The sequence below is a fragment of the Hypanus sabinus genome, chromosome 2 (assembly GCF_030144855.1).
Source record: "Hypanus sabinus isolate sHypSab1 chromosome 2, sHypSab1.hap1, whole genome shotgun sequence".
NCBI classification, from domain to species: Eukaryota; Metazoa; Chordata; class Chondrichthyes; order Myliobatiformes; family Dasyatidae; genus Hypanus; species Hypanus sabinus.
In genome coordinates, this window is record NC_082707.1 from 121,593,095 (window position 1) to 121,612,203 (window position 19,109).

Genomic DNA, 19,109 nt, shown 5'->3' on the forward strand with positions numbered 1-19,109 from the left:
GAACAAGAGCAGAACGACAGTGAGGGAGTAGTTTGTAAGGGCTTCTGAGTTTTTTTTTCCCTGTCTCAGGTACAGAGAGACAGGTTTTTGGCTCAGCGGCCCAGGGTAACAGGGAGAGAATACTTTGAGGTCTTGGCGCAGAAAATTATAGTTTAACCCGAGATTTGGGAATAAATGCTTGAGTTTATTGGGGCTTTTGTGCATGGACTCTTAGTCTTCTTTCTCTGTGTGAGACCCTATGGGTCTCAAAGGGGGATATATTAGAGTATAAAAGTTGCAACTTGCTATTTGCTAGAGAATGAAATCTTAGGAATGTAGAAGACAATGGTGTGTTAAGAGGAAGCTAAGAGATGTAAATTATGTAATCTGAATTTGCTATTTGCTATGCATGTACCCAATTTAGTAGGAGAATGAAATCCTAAGAATGTAGAAGACAATGTTTTGTTAATGAAAGGTAGCTAAGAGATGTAGATTAGAACATGATTAAGTCAATGGATAGAAACAATAGTGGCGGATGTACATGTGGTACACAACTATAGACCGATTGCCTATGCTAATGCAACTAAACCAGGAGATTGCTGTAAAACATGCTATGTCCAAAGATCGGTGGGCAATCAGCCACTAGCTCAATGACTGTCTCAGCTTTGATTTGCAAATTAAAGTTTAACCCTTCTTGAAGAATCTTCTGCGTCTCCTAATCATTTGTGGGGCACGAGATAGCACGACACTCTTCCCTCACCAACTTTTTCATTGAAGTCACCCATGACTATGCTGACTTCTTGTGGTTTGCATTGTTCTAGTGCTTTGTCTCGGGAGTAGTAGAAGGCATCGATTTCTTCCTCTGAGCCTGTCATTGTGGGTGCATATACTTGAATGATAGAGATGTCATTTTGTTGTCCTTTTAGTTTGATTAGCATCATTCTGTCTGAGATATGCCAATATCCTAGCAGGCTCTTGGATGTTTCTTTGTCTAAGATGATTGCAACACCCTTTTCATGTTTATCTCCTCCAGAGTATATCACCCTGTAATCGTCTGATTGGAATACTCCAGTGCCTTCCCATCGTATTTCACTTAGGCCTAGGATGCTGACTTCTAGTCTCATCATTTCTAATTTTACGTTTTCTAGCTTACCAGCTTGGTGCAGGGTTCATACATTCCAAGTGGCAATTCGCAGTCTCTGGTTCTTGCAGACAGTGTGGCATGACGATCTGGGCTCACCTGTCTGTTTACACGATACCCCGCACCGAGCGAGGTGTCCGCACTATTTGGTACTGGGCTCCCATTTATGCTGTTGTCTTTTACGTTTGTGTATGTATTAACCATGGTTGTAGTAGGGATGAATTACAAGAAGTAGCTTCCCCTTGCTTGCTTCCAATGCAGTGTCTTTACAAGACGGGTGACAGTGACCATTGTCTTATTAAAAGGATCTACTACTCAACGTCTGAGAAGCAGGAAGCATCAGTTGTGTTACTCACAACTTGCCTTCTGCTTCATCCATCACCAGCATTTCATGGCTTCACTGTAACCCAAGTAGGGAGGCTGACAGGTGCTCCACCTTGCCTGAGGGTGACCTGCAGGTAGCTGTGGTTGATGGTAACCTCATCACCCAAAGCAAATGCTCCACAGCCAGATGTAGTTTATCTTCATGCCCAGGATACAACAAAAACAGACCATCAAACCAAGAGACAGCGAAGAATACAAACAACTTGATAAGACAATAAGAAGGAAATGCAGAGAAGCTAAAGACAGATGGCTAGACGAGAAATGCTCTGAGATAGAAATGCTACAAACCCATAACTCTGGAACAAAAATGATGCACAGTAAGATTAAAGAACTAACGGGGAAATTACTTTGCTCAGCAAGTGGATGCATCAAGGCAAAAGGCAACAACTTAATTATGAGCAAAGAGGAAATCCTAAACAGATGAACAGAATATATAAAAGAACTTTTTGAAGACCAAAGAGGAGAAAAACCAAACATAAAGAAGAATCTTGAAGGACCTAACATTCTAAAATCAGAAATTTGAACAGCCATAAATAAAACAAAACATAACAGGGCAACTGGTCCGGACAACACTGCTGTTGAAATTATACTGGCATTAGAAGAATTTGGAATAGAGAAAATAACAGAAATAGCAAATGAAATCTATGATCGGGGGAGATACCTGATGATTTAAGTAAATCAGTGTTCATTACACTTCCAAAGAAAGAGGGAGCAACAGAATGTGAGTTACATCGTACAATAAGCCTGATGAGCCACGTGGCAGAAATTATTCTCAGAGTAATCATGATGAGAGCAAGACGCTGTATAAAACCAGAAATCAGTAAAGAACAATGCGGCTTTGTGGAAAACACTGGAACCAGAAATGCAATTTTCATGCTACGGATGATCTGTGAACGAGGCATCCAGGTACAAAAAGACATCTTACCTATGTTTCATCGACTATACAAAAGCTTTTGACACTGTCAGACACCAAGATCTTCTGGAAATGCTTCAAGATCTTGACATAGATGGGAAAGATAAATGTTTCTTAATAAACTTATACTGGGACCAAACAGCATCCATCAGAATAGGAGGAGAAGTGAGTGAGTATGTGAATATCATGAGAGGAGTCAGGTAAGGTCGTGACTTTTCACCTGACTTACTCAACCTGTACAGTGAAATTATCTTGAAGTATCAAAGTCGTGAAAGGACTCACAATTGGAGGCCATAATATAAATGACAGCAGATATGCTGATGACATCGTACTAATAGCTGACTCACAAACAAAACTTCAAGAACTACTCACTATAGTGGCAGCAGAAAGTAATCGCAGAGGCCTCTCAATCAACACCAAGAAGACAGAAAGCATGGTCATCTCCAGAAAGTCAAACATCCCGCAATGTATGATCAGGATTGGAAATACAAACGTCAAACAAGTCAACAAATTCAGATATCTTGGCAGCCAAATAACAAGTGATAGCAGGTGTGACACAGATATCAAATACAGAATAGCAATGGCAAAAGAAGTTTTCCAGAAAATGAAGACCATATTAACAGTCAGAAAGATGAGCATGTACACTAAAAACAGAATACTTCAGTGCTACGGTTATTCTATCCTGACTTATGGAAGTAAACGCTGGACCATTTCCCCAGCAATGGAAAAGAGACTAGAAGCAGCTGAATTATGGTTCTACAGGAGAATATTAAAAACATCATGGACCACACACACATCAAATGAAGAAGTTCTCAGAAGAGCCCAAGCAGTTAGATCACTCATACCAACAATAAGAGAAAGACAACTCAGATTCCTCGGACACGTCATGTGGAAAGATGAACTAGAAAAACTCATATTCTCTCTCTGGAAAGATTGAGGGGAGCAAACCTAGCTTTTTATGTACATCAAAAGCTTAGCCAAGTGGCTACACATCAAGGAAATGGAAGTCATCCAAAGAACAAGGGATAGATCTGTATGGAAAACCACGGTCACCAACGTCCACATCGGATATGGCACCTAGACAGACAGACAAACATTTATTGAGATACTGGGCAAATAGGCCCTTCCAGCCCTTCAATCTCTGCTGCCCAGCAGCCTCCGATTTAACACTAGCCTAATCACCGGACAATTTACAATGAGCAATTAATCTATCAACCGGTATGTCTTTGGACAGTGGGAGGAAACTGGAGCACCCAGAAGAAACCCACGGGGTCACGTGGTGAACGTACAAACTCCTTATGGACAGCGGTGGGAATTGAACCCACGTTGCTAGTACTGTAGAGCTTTGTGCTAACGATGTTGTGCTTGCCACCCTCACCTTAGAAACTCCTATCAGCTTCTGCTGTGCCAGAGAAAGCAACCCATGTTTATTCTACCTTTCTCTATGCCACAAGCAGCATCCTGGAAAACTTCTTCTGCTCCTCCAAAGCCTCCATGTGCATCCTGTAATGAGGCTTTCATTCCTCTAATAGTTGTCCTTCAGGTTCCTATCAAGTCTTTCACATCTCGCACTAAAACAATGTCTTCTAGTTCTCAATTCTCCAACTTTGGGGGGGGCAGGGAGGGGGGAAGATGTTGCATTCACCCTACTTCTGCCCCTCAGGCTTCTACACATTTCTCTAACATCCCCCTCTCCATTCTCCTACAGTCCAGTGAGTAAACAGCCAGCCCACTCAACCCCTCTTCATAACTCAGCCCCTCGTAGATCTCCTCTGCATTTTTTCCAGCTTAATGAAATTGTTCCTAAAGCAGGGTGATGAAGACTAACACAATAGTCACCAACAGCTTGTTAAAAAATAATCTGAATGTTTACAGAGCTACATGGCAATTAATTCATGAAGGGAGTTAGAGGACAAAGAGGCATCTAAAAACTGTGAAACACAGGTCAAAGCTCCTCCTGAAAGCAAACAGAGACTGCTGGAAATGCCCAAAAGATCAGGCAGTGTCTGTGGAGAGAGTAAAACAGAGTCAACATTACAACAGGTACATTTAATGTTAGAGAAATGTATACAATATACATCCTGAAATTCTTTTTCTTCACAAACATCCATGAAAACAAAGGAGTGCCCCAAAGAATGGGTAAGCTTGCAGTGGAATTACTGGAGAAACACTGAGCCAGATAATATTTGAGTGACTTTATCCCATATGATGTTAGGAAAATGTTTCTATAAACGAAGTGTATATATTCAACAACCAGCAATTGATGTTCAATCAGGTACTTTTAAGTCTAAGGTTTGTAGATTCGTAATAAAAAGTTGTATTAGAGAAATGGGGGTAAAAACAAGTGTAGGAGTCAAATCAGAGATCAGCTCTAATTTCAGTGAATAGTGAAATAGTTTTAAAGGCCTATTCTTGTTCTTCTGTGACTATGTAACCTGTTAACATATCCTTTTGCATTTGTTTCTTCATATTTACATAGTTTCTACTTATTATATGATATTAAGAGCACACTACAGTCTGCAGAATGGCTGAGCAAAGTCTTGAAGCTAATAATATCTCTGCGTCTCTCTCCAGAAAGACCAAGTGACTCAGAAGATCTGCTTGGGAGAATCTTCCATCATTGAAGATGACTACAACAATAATAAAGCCATGTTAGAATGGGCAGGAGGTGGAGGTGGAGGTGGTGGAGCAACATACATTTTTAAGGTATACAAACTCTTTTGAAGTAGACAACTGAATGTTTGCACACTCATGCACTTATGTAAATGAGAACATCATGCATATGCATGTATTTAAATGAGCACTCATAACTGCCACAGAAGTCTTAAGTTAGTCAAGACATTGAAGAGAAGTCCCTCGTCTCCATTAAAATATCTCTGTGGTATCAGGTACCTGATGTTATTGAGGATTTTCTTTCCCAAATCAAAGTTGACTAAGTCAGATTAGAGTTAACTTTCAAGTGCCCAGGTACATGTACGCACAGGTGTAACGGAAAACTTGGAGCAGCATCATAGGCAGAATATTCACAAGAAAAATATTAATTGATTGCAAATTATGCAAGGGTGAACACAATTGCAGTGAAAAAAGCCAAGTCCATTGTATGCAAACCCATGAAATTGAGAAGCATTCCTGACAGTACAGCTCTCACTCAGTAATGTACTAACAAGGCGGGCAGTCTTTTCCCTTGGATTGTGGAGTCAAAAACTAGAGGACGCAGATGCAAGGTAAGAGGGAGAGAGAGATTTTTTTAAAAGGGATCTGATAGGTAACTTTTTACACAGAGAATAGTGAGTACCTGGAATGAGCTCCCAGAAGAGGTGATCAAAGTGTGTACAACTGAAATATTTTAGAGGCATTTGGATAGGTGCATCCATGGAAGGGAAGGGCTTGGAGGATTATGGGCCAAACACAGGCAACTCGAATTAGCAGGAAGGATGCTGCGGTCAGCATGGAGAAGGCGTGTTTTTATACGGTATTACCCTTTACAACTCTAAGATTACACAAGTACTATGTTTTGAAGCTACAGCCAAGTACCAGAACACTTCTGCAGAACAAAACAGTTATTTGAAGCAATTGAACTCTGTCACTTTATTCAGATGGAGAATGGCACACAAGTGCCATTGATCATTGCGGCAGGTGGGGGAGGAAAGGCGTACCTGGAAGACCCAAGTTACTCGATGGATGTCCATGTAATGGAACAATATGAAAATGATACATCAGTGCCTGGATACAATGGCCAAGTTGGGGCAGCAGGTCAGTGAGAGGAAAGAAATAAGCCGAGAATTCTCATTAGTGTGTTATGAAGATCTTGTTAATCTCTTGTTCATCGAATCTCTGCCGTAGATTTTGTCATACGCTTTTCAAATGTAACACTGTAGCCTATTTTGGAGGGACAAATGTATTGGCCTTACTTTGTTTTTGTTTGTTGGTTGTTGTCCTCATGATTACCGACTAGTAACAAGATGTTGATATGAGAGTAACACAGAAAAGGCCACATTTATTGTCCATTCATGATCTTAAACATTTCAAAAACTGCGCGCACAGATTTTTTAGGTAAAGGTGGGGAGAAGTCCAACAGCATAGAGGACTGCGTGACTGCGTTGGTAGGGAGCAGGTCTCTCTCAGTGTAACCCACTGGGTCAGTAGCAAGTGGGCTGGAAACAGTGTGAAACCCTTGGGGAACAGACCAGTCGGGACAAGTCTATCACAGTGTAATACTGGAGGGAACAGGTCTATCACTGAGCTAGAAAGCTGGGGGTACAGGCCTGTCACTGGGGGCAGTATTGGTGGGAACATGTCTGTCACTGTAAATTATGGGGGGACGGTACTGGTGGGACAGGCCTGTCACTGTTTCCCACTGGGGGAGAGAGCTGATGGGGATACATTTGGCAGTGTGCTTTTAGGCTTTCTGCAACTCTGCAAGTCAAAGGTTTGAGCAACACTTGATCCTGGCAGGATCTGTCCACTCTAAGTCAGCCGTAGACTGAGCTCCAGCTTTGGGGATTCCAACACCTAGTTTCCAAGTCACACCAGCATAGCTATTGTTTAAGAGATATATGGTTGTCCAGTGGATTATTGTGAATGGGTGGAACTGTCCGTCCTCGTTTTAACTTCTTTCCTTGGAACTTCTGTCCTGCAGGTGGAGGCGGAGGTTGGAATGATGTCACAAAGTTTCCCTGGTCAGGAAAATCTCTAGTGGAAGGTGCGAGTGGGGGCAGTGCGTGCCCCCGGGCATTGAAGAAGCTGGGGTGGGCAACACATGGTGGATTTGGAGGGGGTGGTGGAGCTTGTACATCTGGAGGAGGAGGTGGTGGATACACAGGTGAGCCCAACCAACCACACTGTGTTCATGAACTGTTTAGGGTACTTCTGACTTGTATGTAAAGATTTAGGATTATGTATTTGCCTTTCATCTCCGCTTGTTTCAGTTCTTTTTCACTTTCTGCTGAGATATCTTACAGTTACCATGGTTAACTCCGTCCTGACTTACTCTTGTAATGTCCTTGTTCAGTTGCCGAGGCCTGCTTTGATGTTAACATGTGGGGGAATTTTCCTTCTTCCTGGTGACAGAGGCAGAGCTTGAAGCTCAGTCAAGCGCTCCTTGTTTTAGAACCTGGTTTCCCATAGCAGCCCACATCACTGAACCACAAAATGCCATGAGCTAAAATGGAATTCACAGCCCTCCTGCATTTCAGGTTTCTGTGTTTGTTCATTATAAACGATGAGGCAATCATACAAGTTTAGCAAACAATATTACAGCCATGCAGAAAATTCAAGAATATTCAAGAATATTTCTATTCAAGCAACTTCCTTGCTTCCAGCTGAGATAAATAATCCCTTCTCCCTCGTTATTATATTTAAATGATGGGTCGCTGCGCTTTTTTTTTGCCGGTTCCTGTCTCTGCTCCAGAGCAGCTGCTCCGATATGGAGCAATGAATGGAATCTCCAGCTGTGAGGAAGGTTGTATAACCGGGTGCCCCTTGCTTTTCAATTGATGCTGAAACACACAGGATCTTCTGCCTGTCGGCATGTAACTAATTCTGCACAGATCTGATTCTTCCTGTGTGTTGTTTACTTAACTGGCTACCTTTCGTAAAACCATATACTGAAATATCAGAGTTGTTAAGGTACATGCTCATTGACGCAAAATATCCTATAAGTGTTGTACAGGTACTCTTGAAATGTAGTCACTGTTGCTGTGATTAAAGGGCCAAAGAGATTACCACAGACACCAGTGGGATAATTTGCAGTCCCCCCCCCCGATTTCAGATTCAAAGTAAGTTTATTATCAAAGTACTTATATGTCACCAAATACAGCCCTGAGATTCAATTTCTTGTGGGCATACTCAATAAACCTATAGAATAGCAACCAAATCAGATTCAGTGAAAGTCTGCCCAACTTGGGCGCTCAACCAGACAGCAGAAGAAAACAAATCGTGAAAATACAAAAAGGAATAATTAATTAATTAATAGATAGATAGATAAATAAATAAATAAATAGATGAATGAATAAATAAGCAAGCAAGCAAGCAAGCAATAAATGTTGAGAACATGAAAAGAAGAGCCCTTGAAAGTGAGTCTTTTGGTTGTAAGAGCAGTTGAGCGACGAGGTGAATGGAGTTATCACCACTAGTTCAGGAGCCTGATGGTTGAGGGCTAGTAACTGTACTTGAACCTGGTGGTGTGAGCCCCAAGACTCCTGTGGCAGCAAGAAATGAGCATATCCTGGGGGGTGGGGTCCCTGAAACTGGATGGATGCTGCTTTCCTGTGACAAGATTTCATGTAGATGGGCTCAATAGTGGGGAGGGCTTTACCCACGATGACCTGGGCTGTAGCTTTTTACTTTTTGTAGGATTTTCTGTTCAAGGGCACTGGTGTTTCAACAGTGGTGTCGTCAGCAAACTGAAATATGGCATTGGAGCTGTGCAGGGGGCTAAGCACCCAGACTTGCCCTGCACCTGTGCTGATGGAGATTGTGGAGATGTTGTTGCCGATCTGAACTGATTGGGGTCTACAAGTGAGCAGGTCAAGGATTTAATTGCACAAGGTTGATTGTGAGATAAATATTGACCAGGACAAAGAGAAAGTTTTTCATTTCTTCAAAATAGTGAAATGGGATCATCTATATTCAGCAGGAACTTCAAATTTAACAGTCCACTTAACAGGTAGAATCTCCAACTTTATGAGCCAAAATCTCTGAAAGTGGGGATCCATAGTATTCTAACCGAGCAGTGTGAACTGTGAAGTCTAAAGCCTTATAAATGAGCTCCTTTATCAGCTGTGTAACAAGTAACCCTGCAGCTCTCAGTTTCTGTGCCCTCTTTCAGGTGGGAATGCATCAAAAACTGATCACATTAGTGCCGATGGCCATGACGGAATTTCATTTGTTCATCAAGCTGGAGAGCTTTACTTGCTCCCATTAGCAGGTAAAGTGAGTAGACGTGCTGCCCATCTGTTTTGATACTGCTTACGACATTTATTTCAATAAATCATTGAAACAGTTCTTGAAAAGGTAACTTCTTGAAAAAATAACTTACTCGTTTTCCACTTTGGCTCAGTATCAGTGTGAAAGGGTTTGGCTCGCAGGATGATTAGAATTATCTTCAGTAGTCAAGGAGAATTTCAAGCACCACAGTTGAAACAGAAGAATAGGAGTGGCCCATCCAATGGTTTCAACTTAAGCTGCTGTTCATTGAATTCAAGGTTGATCAATGGCATAGCTCCATTCATTAACCTGATCCACCAATTTCTTTGCATCAAAGATTTAGTTTTGGAAGAGAATTCTGCTGATTTGTATGAAGACATTACCAAACGTCATGTAAATAGATTGTTTCTTACTCTAAAAATAGAATCTCCTTCTTTACTTTCTCAGGGGGAGAGCTTTCATGTGCCCTGTTGAAGAGCCTCAGCCTGAATTGTTGACTGCTTATTCCCCTCCATATACGCTGTCTGACCAACTAAGTTCTCCGGCACTGTGTGTTGCTCTGGATTTCCAGCATCTGCAGAACCTCTTGTGATTAGCAAATTATTTCATATTTTCACGTGGGCCATCATGTCTATGCCAATCCCATCAACCCCACTTATCTGCCCCGTAACTTATTCTCTTCCACTTGCTCTTTTACTCCAGCCTGATACTCCACACACTCATCTATATAACGGATCATTTACAACAGCCAATTCACCTATCAACCTGCGCATAATTGGAAGGTGGGAGGAAGCCACAACATCTAGAGCAAACCCATGTGGTCTCAGAGAATTTGAAAACTCCATATAGAGAGTGTCAAAGTGAACCTGGATCTCTGATACCACGAAGAATCAGCCCCTCCATCTGTGCCACTTAGCTGTCCCAAAGCAAGTAGCAGAAGTATTCACCAAACCTACACTCTACCTGAGTTTTGTTCCACAGCTGGACATCCAGTACAGTTTAAAGTAGCTTCCGTTCATGTCTTTTCCTCCTGTGAGTAATATTGTCCTTCTGGCCTTACAGCAATGGAAAGCCATGGAGAAGCTGAAATTCGGATCCATATCAACTGCAGCCACTGTGAGTCGGACAACTGCTTCTGGGAGAGAAAGTCAAAGAAGATACTGTGTCTGTGCCTGGGTGGCAAAATTTTAGCCCAGGATAACGTTAGCTGCACAGGTAGGAACAGATCACAGAACATGCTGCCTTGCAGAATTATTCAGTATGATTAATAACAGTGACTTAGTCATCATTATCTATTTCAACTCACGATCAAGTTGGGGGCTTGAAATTACTTTATTATATTTTAATAATGCTAAATCAACATTATCTGCAACCCTAACTCTGCTTTTAAAGATCCCTTAAGGAATACAGTCTTCCAGTGTTAGTATTCCAGAACTCCTTTATTAAGTTTCCCTGTGAAATTAGATACCCATGTGCCATTTGGGGCAGAGTTACTGCTATGTACATAGAGAAGGGTTAATGGAGTGAGAGGTAGATCCCAGATGGGATAAAAGTTGAAATAAGAAGGTACTAGGAAGAGTAACTACACTATTATGTGGTTAAACTGCCTGTCCAGATACATGCCTCTTAAGGAGATGAAGGAGGTGGGAGAGTCACAAAGAACAGGACAGAGCTACAAAATAAGGACTGGTCATTAAAACTGAAGTGTGTAGCCAAGGGGCAGTAACCCCTATGGAATTATCTGCAAATGAGGGTGGTGGAGCCTAGATAATTTGATATACTTGAGGTGGAGGTAGATCAATATTTTGCAGATTGAGGAATTGAGGGTTATGTGGAACTGGAACAGGAGTTGAATCGAGGCCAATATAGATCAAATCTGATCATACTGAATGACGGTGCAGGCTTGAGGGGCGGAATGCCCTATTCATGCTCCTATTTGCCTGCGTTCGTGTGAAAATGGAGAGAGCCAGTGGTGTCTGAGGACTGAAAAATATTTTACACTTGTTCCGAAAGCAGTGTAGGTTTAAAACTAATAATTACAAGTTAATGATGGAGAAAATTCTAGAAACACTAACCAAGAGTAAAATTAGCAGTCACAGATATGTGGCTTGAATAAGGAAAGCCAGCATCAATTTGTTAAAGGTACAGATGGAACATTTTTTATTGAGGTAACAGCTGATTATTGACTGAGATGTGGTTGATAAGTAATATCTGGATTTCCATAAAGTAACTGATAACATGCTTCACCGACAACTTGTCAATAAAATTGAAGGTCACAGAATAAAGGGAGCTTTAGTGGTGCAGATAGATAAGTGACAGTGTAATAGGAAACATCTGCAGTCACAGGTTGCTTTCCTGGCAGAGAAATGTTTGTGGAATTTCCCAAGTTCTGTATCGTATCAGAACCTCGTTTTTGCCTAGTGTGTATTAATGTATGGCTTTGGCACAACTTCTAAACTTAGTAAATGACACAAATCTTGGAGGTGTAGTGAACTGTGAGTGTATGATAATGGACTAGATACTAATAGGTCGAATAGGTGGGCAAATAGATGATAGGCAGGTGAAATTTAATACCATGAAAAGTGAAGTGTTCCATTTTATGTACTGTTTGTTTTATGTGGTAAGGCAAGTGGACAAAGCCATTAAAAAGGCTCATAGGCTCTTGGGCAAGTGCAAAGGAGCCAGGGTGAACCTTTGTAAAACTGGCTTGGCCACAGTATTGTGTACAATCCAGGATGCCACATGAAAGAACCGGAGAAGATGTAGCAAAATTTCCCAAGACAATTCCAGGAATGATAGATGGGATAGGATGTTATTATTCTCCTTGAAACAAACCAAGTTGGAGGGGCCAGAACATTAAATAATGGGAAGGCCATCAACACTGTAGAGAGGGGGAATCTGCTCCCATTGACAGAACATCAAAAACTAATGGACACCGAATGAAAGAGATTTGCAAAAGAACCAAGAGTGGCATGAGGAAACATGTTTCCAAGCAGGAAGTTTTTAGGAACGTGTTGCTGGGGATAGTGGTGAGGCAGATTCAGTTGTAGTTCAAAGAAGACCTGGAAGGAATGTGCAGTGATCTGTGATGAAGGTGGGGGAGTGGGGTCAAGTCAGTGGAATTGCTCTTATTTAGAAATGGCGCAGACTCAACAAGCTTATTGCCCTTGTATTCTACAACAATCCTGTGGTTCTGTAACATGCCGTACTACACCAGTTTCAGGGCATAGAGCCTTGCAGTATAGAAATAGGCTCCTCAGCCCTCTGTATCCATGCCAACATGTACTAATCCCATTTACACACTCTTTCAATCTATTGTGACATCTTGCTCAGCCTAGTCTCTGTAAAGGGCACAGAAGAGGACAAACAGCACAGTCTAGAAACTGGAGAATGTTGCTGCCTACACAATGGATGTTGTAGTGATATTGGAGAGTGCTCCAGGAAGATTGAGACAAATCTGTTCAGTCAGGTGATGGACTTACCTGCATGTTCTTTGGTAAGGGGTCCACAGAAGACTCTCTAAGATTACAGCAGTTTGTCAGTTAATTCACTGTAGGAAGCAAACACCCCATCAGTCTAGTCTGTGAACAACTATGCTTTGGGAACTCTGTACTGATTCCTAAGAGCCATATTAATAGTGGATGAGGTCATCTTTCTTTGAGTAAAGACTTTGGTTTAAGGACTTTACCTCCTTAATGCAGTAGTGAGCATTAAACTGAGGTGTGGCAGAGGTCATCAGCAGCAACCTGGTATAATTCTGAGACTTGTAATCCTTGACTTCCACAAACAAAGCAGTTCAGGCAAACAAGTGAATCTGTGTTCAGGACTGCAAAAGATAACCAATAGATGAAGAACAAGGATTGCAGACAGCCCTCTCGATAATGCAACTTCAGACAAAGAAAGCAAACGGGACTAGAAAAGTTAATTATTCTGTGAGTGGGTAAGACCAGTGCAGTTGAAATTCATGCTGGAGATGATTTCTGTACTGCTGTTGACAGGATTTAAGGTAGTTTCACCCTTAGAAAGAGCTTTTATTGCTGATGGACATCCAGCCTGAAAGATGGGGATTGTGTTTGGCTCTGGGTGTGTTGAGACCCAGATGCAGTAATATCTGGCAACAGGTTAAGCATGTTCTGAATAATTTTATACCATTTGTTTGTTAGTGTTGTGCAGAGAACTTTCTAAGCCAGAATGCTTCCCTTTAATGGACAATGTAACAATGGGATGTTCTGTATGGTCAGTGGTTACGGATAGCATGTCTGCCATGGTTAGTAAAATGGATGGTGTGTTCCACAGGGTCATTGTTATTATGCATGTCCCATATAATCACTGTCGTGGATAGCAGATTCTATATGGTCATTGTAATGAATTACATGTTCTGTATGGCCTGTGTAATGCAAAGGTTCTTTTTCAGTATACTTAGTGTACTAGAAAAGATGTTCTCTATGTGAGACTTCTTGTATTGGAGGGTGTACTCTACATGGTTAGCATAATGAAAGGAATCTGTATCATCAGGGAAATGGCTGCAGCACTCTGACCTATGTAGCCAATAGGTGAATGCAGCTGGTCAGAAATGAATCAAATCAAATCAAGTTTTATTATCACTTGAACCATACACAAATACAGCTGAACAAGACAGCATTCCTCTGGGGCCAAGGTTCAAAATACTCAAAATAGCAAGCATACATTTGAAAATAGCAAGTAACAGAATTCAAAACAGCGAGCAAAGAAGCATACTCACTCAAAATATGCACTGTCCGGCAATCGATGGTGTAGCCTCCCAGCAGTATACAGATGCACGCCACGCAGCCTGTCATTCCACTGCTCAAACACGGGAGGGCAGCACCAATGGGAGCGGTCAGGCCTCAGCCAAGCTTGAACGCCACACTGTAAACACTTCCACATCCTCCCTGGTCTGTAGCAGCAGGCAAACCTGAGGCTTGAGGCCCAAGTTCTCGCTACAAACAAGGCTACACGGCTCCCATGTTACCTGTCCCTCCAACAGACAAGGGTAACAGGCCTGTGGCTGTGTGAAGCAAACAGAGTCACTGGGGTGCTCTGGATGGTCAGCATTGTGAATGAGACATTTGATATAGCGTTAATGCTCTCTGGCCTCATTGTAATGGGAAATGTCCTCTGCATTTTCACCTTAACATATTGAGTGCACGATAAGGCCAACTTATTATTGGAACTTGTGTTTCCTCTGGTCTTTAGTTTAAATTCACGTGGTTCATAGTTTAAAATGTAATTAAGACTGATTATGGACAGCTCAACTCCTGCACCATATCATTGTAATAAATAGTTTAGTTGTGTCAGGAATTTGAGTAATGAATGGAGTGTGTGCTTGTATAGGCAACTAGATAGGACATGGGTGACCTCTAGCAATAGATATCTGGAACTGCAGAAGGAATACATGTTAGAAACAGGAATGTAATTCACCATGAATATTGGAGATGATTTAAATTGCGCAAAGCCCATACATTTTGTTAACACAAGAGATTCTGCAGATGCTGGATATTCAGAGTGAAGCATATAAAATGCTGGAGTAATTCAGCAGGTCCGGCAGCATCCATGGACAGGAGTAAACGGTCGATGTTTTGGGCTGTAACCTTTCATTGGGACCGGGTCTTGGCCCAAAAAGTCAACTGTTTATTCCTTTCCAGGGATGATGCCTTATCTGCTGAGTTCCATCAGCATTTTGGATGACTTGCATGTGTTCTGTTTGTGGTTCTCTCTGGTATCTTGCATGCTCAGTCACATCCAGTGGCAGGCAATTCACGGAACTGCTTGCCTAATTTTTATTTACACATTTGCACTAGGTACTGTTCATGGGTCACTCGTGCAGGAGATGCATGGGTGCCCCTTGTGACTTAAAGGGAGCCTGGCTTGAAATCTGACTTGGGTGTGTTTTTAAGGTAATTAATTTTCTTTTGGGCCCTCAACTCCACCATCTCCTTGCCCATCTGGAGAATGTCCTCTTCCAGAGTAATCTGCATCTGCTGCCCAACCTCCTACCCTTGCTCAACTGCAGATTGGTCTGCCTCACAAACCACATGACAATCACCCTGCACCTACAGTACCTCCAACTACCAATCATACAGCTTCTAAATCTACCACCATGATTACTAACCTCACTTTCCTGACTATTAAGTTCCACCCCACCCCCAACCGCTGGCTTCTGAGATGACCTGAAAAGACTACAGATATTGTAATCTGGACTCAGTGGGTCAAGCAGCATTTGAGAGAGGGAAGGAATTAATCATCAAGGCTGAAACCCTACATTGGGCTTTTAATGCAAGATTTACTCCCAAACCTTCGTAGAAGATCCCTGCCTTATTATGACCCAGACTCTCATCTTTCTACCAGATGGCCTCTCTTCCCCCATGACTACCTGATCCTGACTCTGGCTTGGCAGTAGATTTACCTGCTGTCCTCCCTGTAGTTGCACCTTAAAGTTCAAGTTTAATTGTCTTTCAACCATATAATAATATCCTTAAATACAATCAAATGAAACACCATAACACTGGGACCAAGGTACAAACCACACTACCAACAGTCGTACACAGCACAGTACACATGTAGCACACAAGACAGCAAGAACATATAGGATAGCAAGTACCTACAAGATATCAGTAAAATACAGTCACAAAAAATACAGTCCAAGACCCTGAATCCAGGAATGTTGCAGCAGTTTGCAGTTGAATACAACACAGCTCGTCTTCTGCCAAGCAAACACTAGGGGGCAGCACCAACTCCAGCTTGAATGTCACACCACACCACCCCGGGCACTCTGGTGGAGCACAAGGACTCAAATGTCTCTCTCTTAGGCACCTTGGATAGTGTCTTCAGGAGAATGAGTCATAGATGAACTCTGGGGACATGATACATTGGTTAAACTGTTGACCTGCTGTTTTTTGGTTTTGTTCCTCTGATCAATCAGTAGTCTCTGACACTATAATCAGGAGCTATTGTGCATGAAAGCATTGAGAATGAACCTTTGGTCATAGGTGAATTAAGTCTTAATTGCTTTTTGTTTCTTTGTCTACAGTTCCTGGAGGCATCATTCCAGAAGGCCATCTTCCTTCCTCCCTAATAATTGCCGTGGTTACGTCCACCATTGTTACTGGAGTAGTTCTAACCTGTGCTGGACTTGCTCTCAGTAAGAATTTCATTAAACTTTGTACTGCACAGCTCCCTTCTCAACCAACATTTCACAAGCTATAAGCTCAGGAGGACATTTTTGTTGTTGTTTAAATTGCTGTCCATAGCTGCTTTTTCCCCCAATCGTGCCTCATGGTGCATCCTTTATCCTTCATTGAAAACATCTAACCACAGTTTTACTGCCTCTGTATGCCCCTCATACCTGAAACAAATTTAGTCAATATTGTAAGTTGTATTAGTGTAAATATCTGTGTTGTGCAGCTTTGCCTATGACACCGTTCTGTGCTTGTTAGATAGATAGGATGACTGGGCAAACATTTTTATCTGCACCAGGATTGGTTACTTAATTTTGACGAACCTGGCCTATCCTTCTCAAAGTCTGCAGAATATCAGCACAGCAGAACGTAGGACAACAACTTGCTTTATAAAGCACCTTTAACACACTGAAATATCCCAGAAATCTTTACAGGAGTATGTCAGGTAAACATTACTGGGACAAAGGAGGATGATTTAGGAGAGGTAACGTTACATATGACTGACTACAGAAGCCTTGTGACTAGTTTTCAAATCTATCCATAGGGCATACTTAACTCTGGTTGCACTATTTCAACAGTAAACCCAACTATCTTCAGGCACAAGTTAATCAAATAATAAATCCCCCTCGAGACACCTCCTTATATGTCCTCTTGAATGAGCAGGGCATGGGCAGGGCTTAATACTCAATCCTGAGTGGCTAGATCTGAATTGCCTATTCTTGATTGGTTAGTTTAAATTGGCCTTGTTCTGACTGTCCAATTTATTTTAGGCCGAACCCTCTTTAGGTAATGCTTGACTGGAGCTATCTCTCGCTTCAAAGATTCCTAAAGAGGGTTTGGCCTAAAAATCAACCAATCAGAACAATTCAAGCTAACCAATCAGGAATGGGCAATTCCAATCCAGCCAATCAGGATTGAGTATCAGACCTTGCCCATGCCCTGCTCCCTTCAAGAGGGTATAAGGAGGTGTCTCTAGGGGATACTTGTTTCTTGACTAACTTGTGCTTAAAGGTTCCCTGTTGAAACAGTGCATTCAGTTTATGTAAGTAAGTGACTGTTAAGGCCAAAGGACAGCATGGATAGAATGTTACACTTGGTCAATTAATTAGTTGTAAGAGAAGTGTTAAAGAAGGGAGATCTAAGCAGGCAGTCAGGATAGAGTTAACCAAATACTTAGCCAAAGAAGGAGAATATCAAAAGAAAGAGGCAAAGGGCAGGAGAGGTTTAATCAAGTGATGCCAGATAAGTGTCAGGACAACTTAAGGTGATAGGGGGCCACAGTTGGAGGTGTGCAGAGGTCCTGGACACTGGAACATTTTAAGGAAGATGTCGATGTGTTGAGGGGACTTGGAGCACTGGGCGTGATAACCTGCTGGCACTGGCGAACCAGCTCAGTCAGCAGAGGGATGACGATGCCTGAGAATTCTGTGGCTAACCTACAGTAGGATGACAAGGAAAAGGGCATTTCAAGTTGTCCCTCCAATATCCTGTATTTCACTTCATATCCACGTCATGTTACATCACATTACACATCATGTTTTTGCTCATTTTTACCCTACCTGGCAGATTGTTATAAACATTCAGCACTCTTTATGTAAATCTGAACATAGTGTTCACTTCAATTTCATCTTCCACAAATTTTGCCTTTGATTATACTTGTTTCAATTATTTTAAAGCAATAATCTTACTTTGCCATTTAAGATTTTTTATATCTGTTCCATAAAATCCCTTCATAAATGCCCTCTAACCTGTAGAGAACTTGATTCACTGTAGGGTGTGGAGATAGGAGAAGGCTGTTCAAGGCCCCAAGTATATCATACCTTGTTAAATTAGATTGTACTCATCAGTATCTTGATTCCAACCAGCAGTCATGATTCAATATTGCTGTATACTTCCCCTTGTATATCATCCTTGATTTTGAAAGAAAATGTATTTATCTTTGGACACGGTGTGAGAGTTCCATGTGTTCACTAGTCAGGCAGCATCCTTCCTAGCCCAGCTATACTTTGAAGATTATCCTCCTTTGCTAATGTCCTAGTGCTCTTGGCATAAACATTGTGTTTTTTTTACACAAGGCCATCAACTTTAGAACTAGACGCCCAGGTTTCTGCTCTTCTGCAGTTCTTGGTATTTAGAAACTCTGCTGACCAATGTTATTAGGTCCAGTGTGGCTGATTCTACAATGCCTCACATTAAAGTCTACCTGCTTCCCCCACTCCCTTGTTCTTTCAAGGCTTCTGTGTAACCTCCTCCTCCCATCTACACAATTCTCCAGGTCAACTATCTCTGTCATCAACAACCTAGGATAAAGCTCTTTATTCTTTAAGTCACTGGAAAATACAGTTACTAGTTGGCTATATTATCAGTCACACATAAACGATGATGGTTCTTCTACCATCTAACCAATTCCTACTGTATCTAATGGGTGCCTTTGAATTTCATACGACATCATTTCAGTTACGAACCTTGTGTAATCTTCCTGACATGGTTCCTGGAGCTGGTGTTTATTTCTTCCTTTTCCCAGTAATCTTCACCATCCTCTCCTACCCATGTTGACTTATTGATGTAT

At 41.8% G+C, this 19,109-nt stretch overlaps 1 protein-coding gene across 4 annotated transcripts in view; it reads left to right on the plus strand.

Annotated features, from left to right (window-relative positions):
- The window catches only part of ltk (leukocyte receptor tyrosine kinase), a 192,772-nt gene that overhangs the window by 118,639 nt on the left and 55,024 nt on the right, over positions 1-19,109 (plus strand). For all 4 annotated transcript variants that reach the window (XM_059953738.1, XM_059953747.1, XM_059953754.1 and 1 more), the window contains 6 exons: positions 4,992-5,123; positions 6,014-6,170; positions 7,057-7,239; positions 9,247-9,345; positions 10,407-10,559; positions 16,393-16,503. In XM_059953738.1, the coding sequence (XP_059809721.1) occupies positions 4,992-5,123; positions 6,014-6,170; positions 7,057-7,239; positions 9,247-9,345; positions 10,407-10,559; positions 16,393-16,503 (835 nt within the window). The remainder of the gene's footprint in view (positions 1-4,991; positions 5,124-6,013; positions 6,171-7,056; positions 7,240-9,246; positions 9,346-10,406; positions 10,560-16,392; positions 16,504-19,109) is intronic.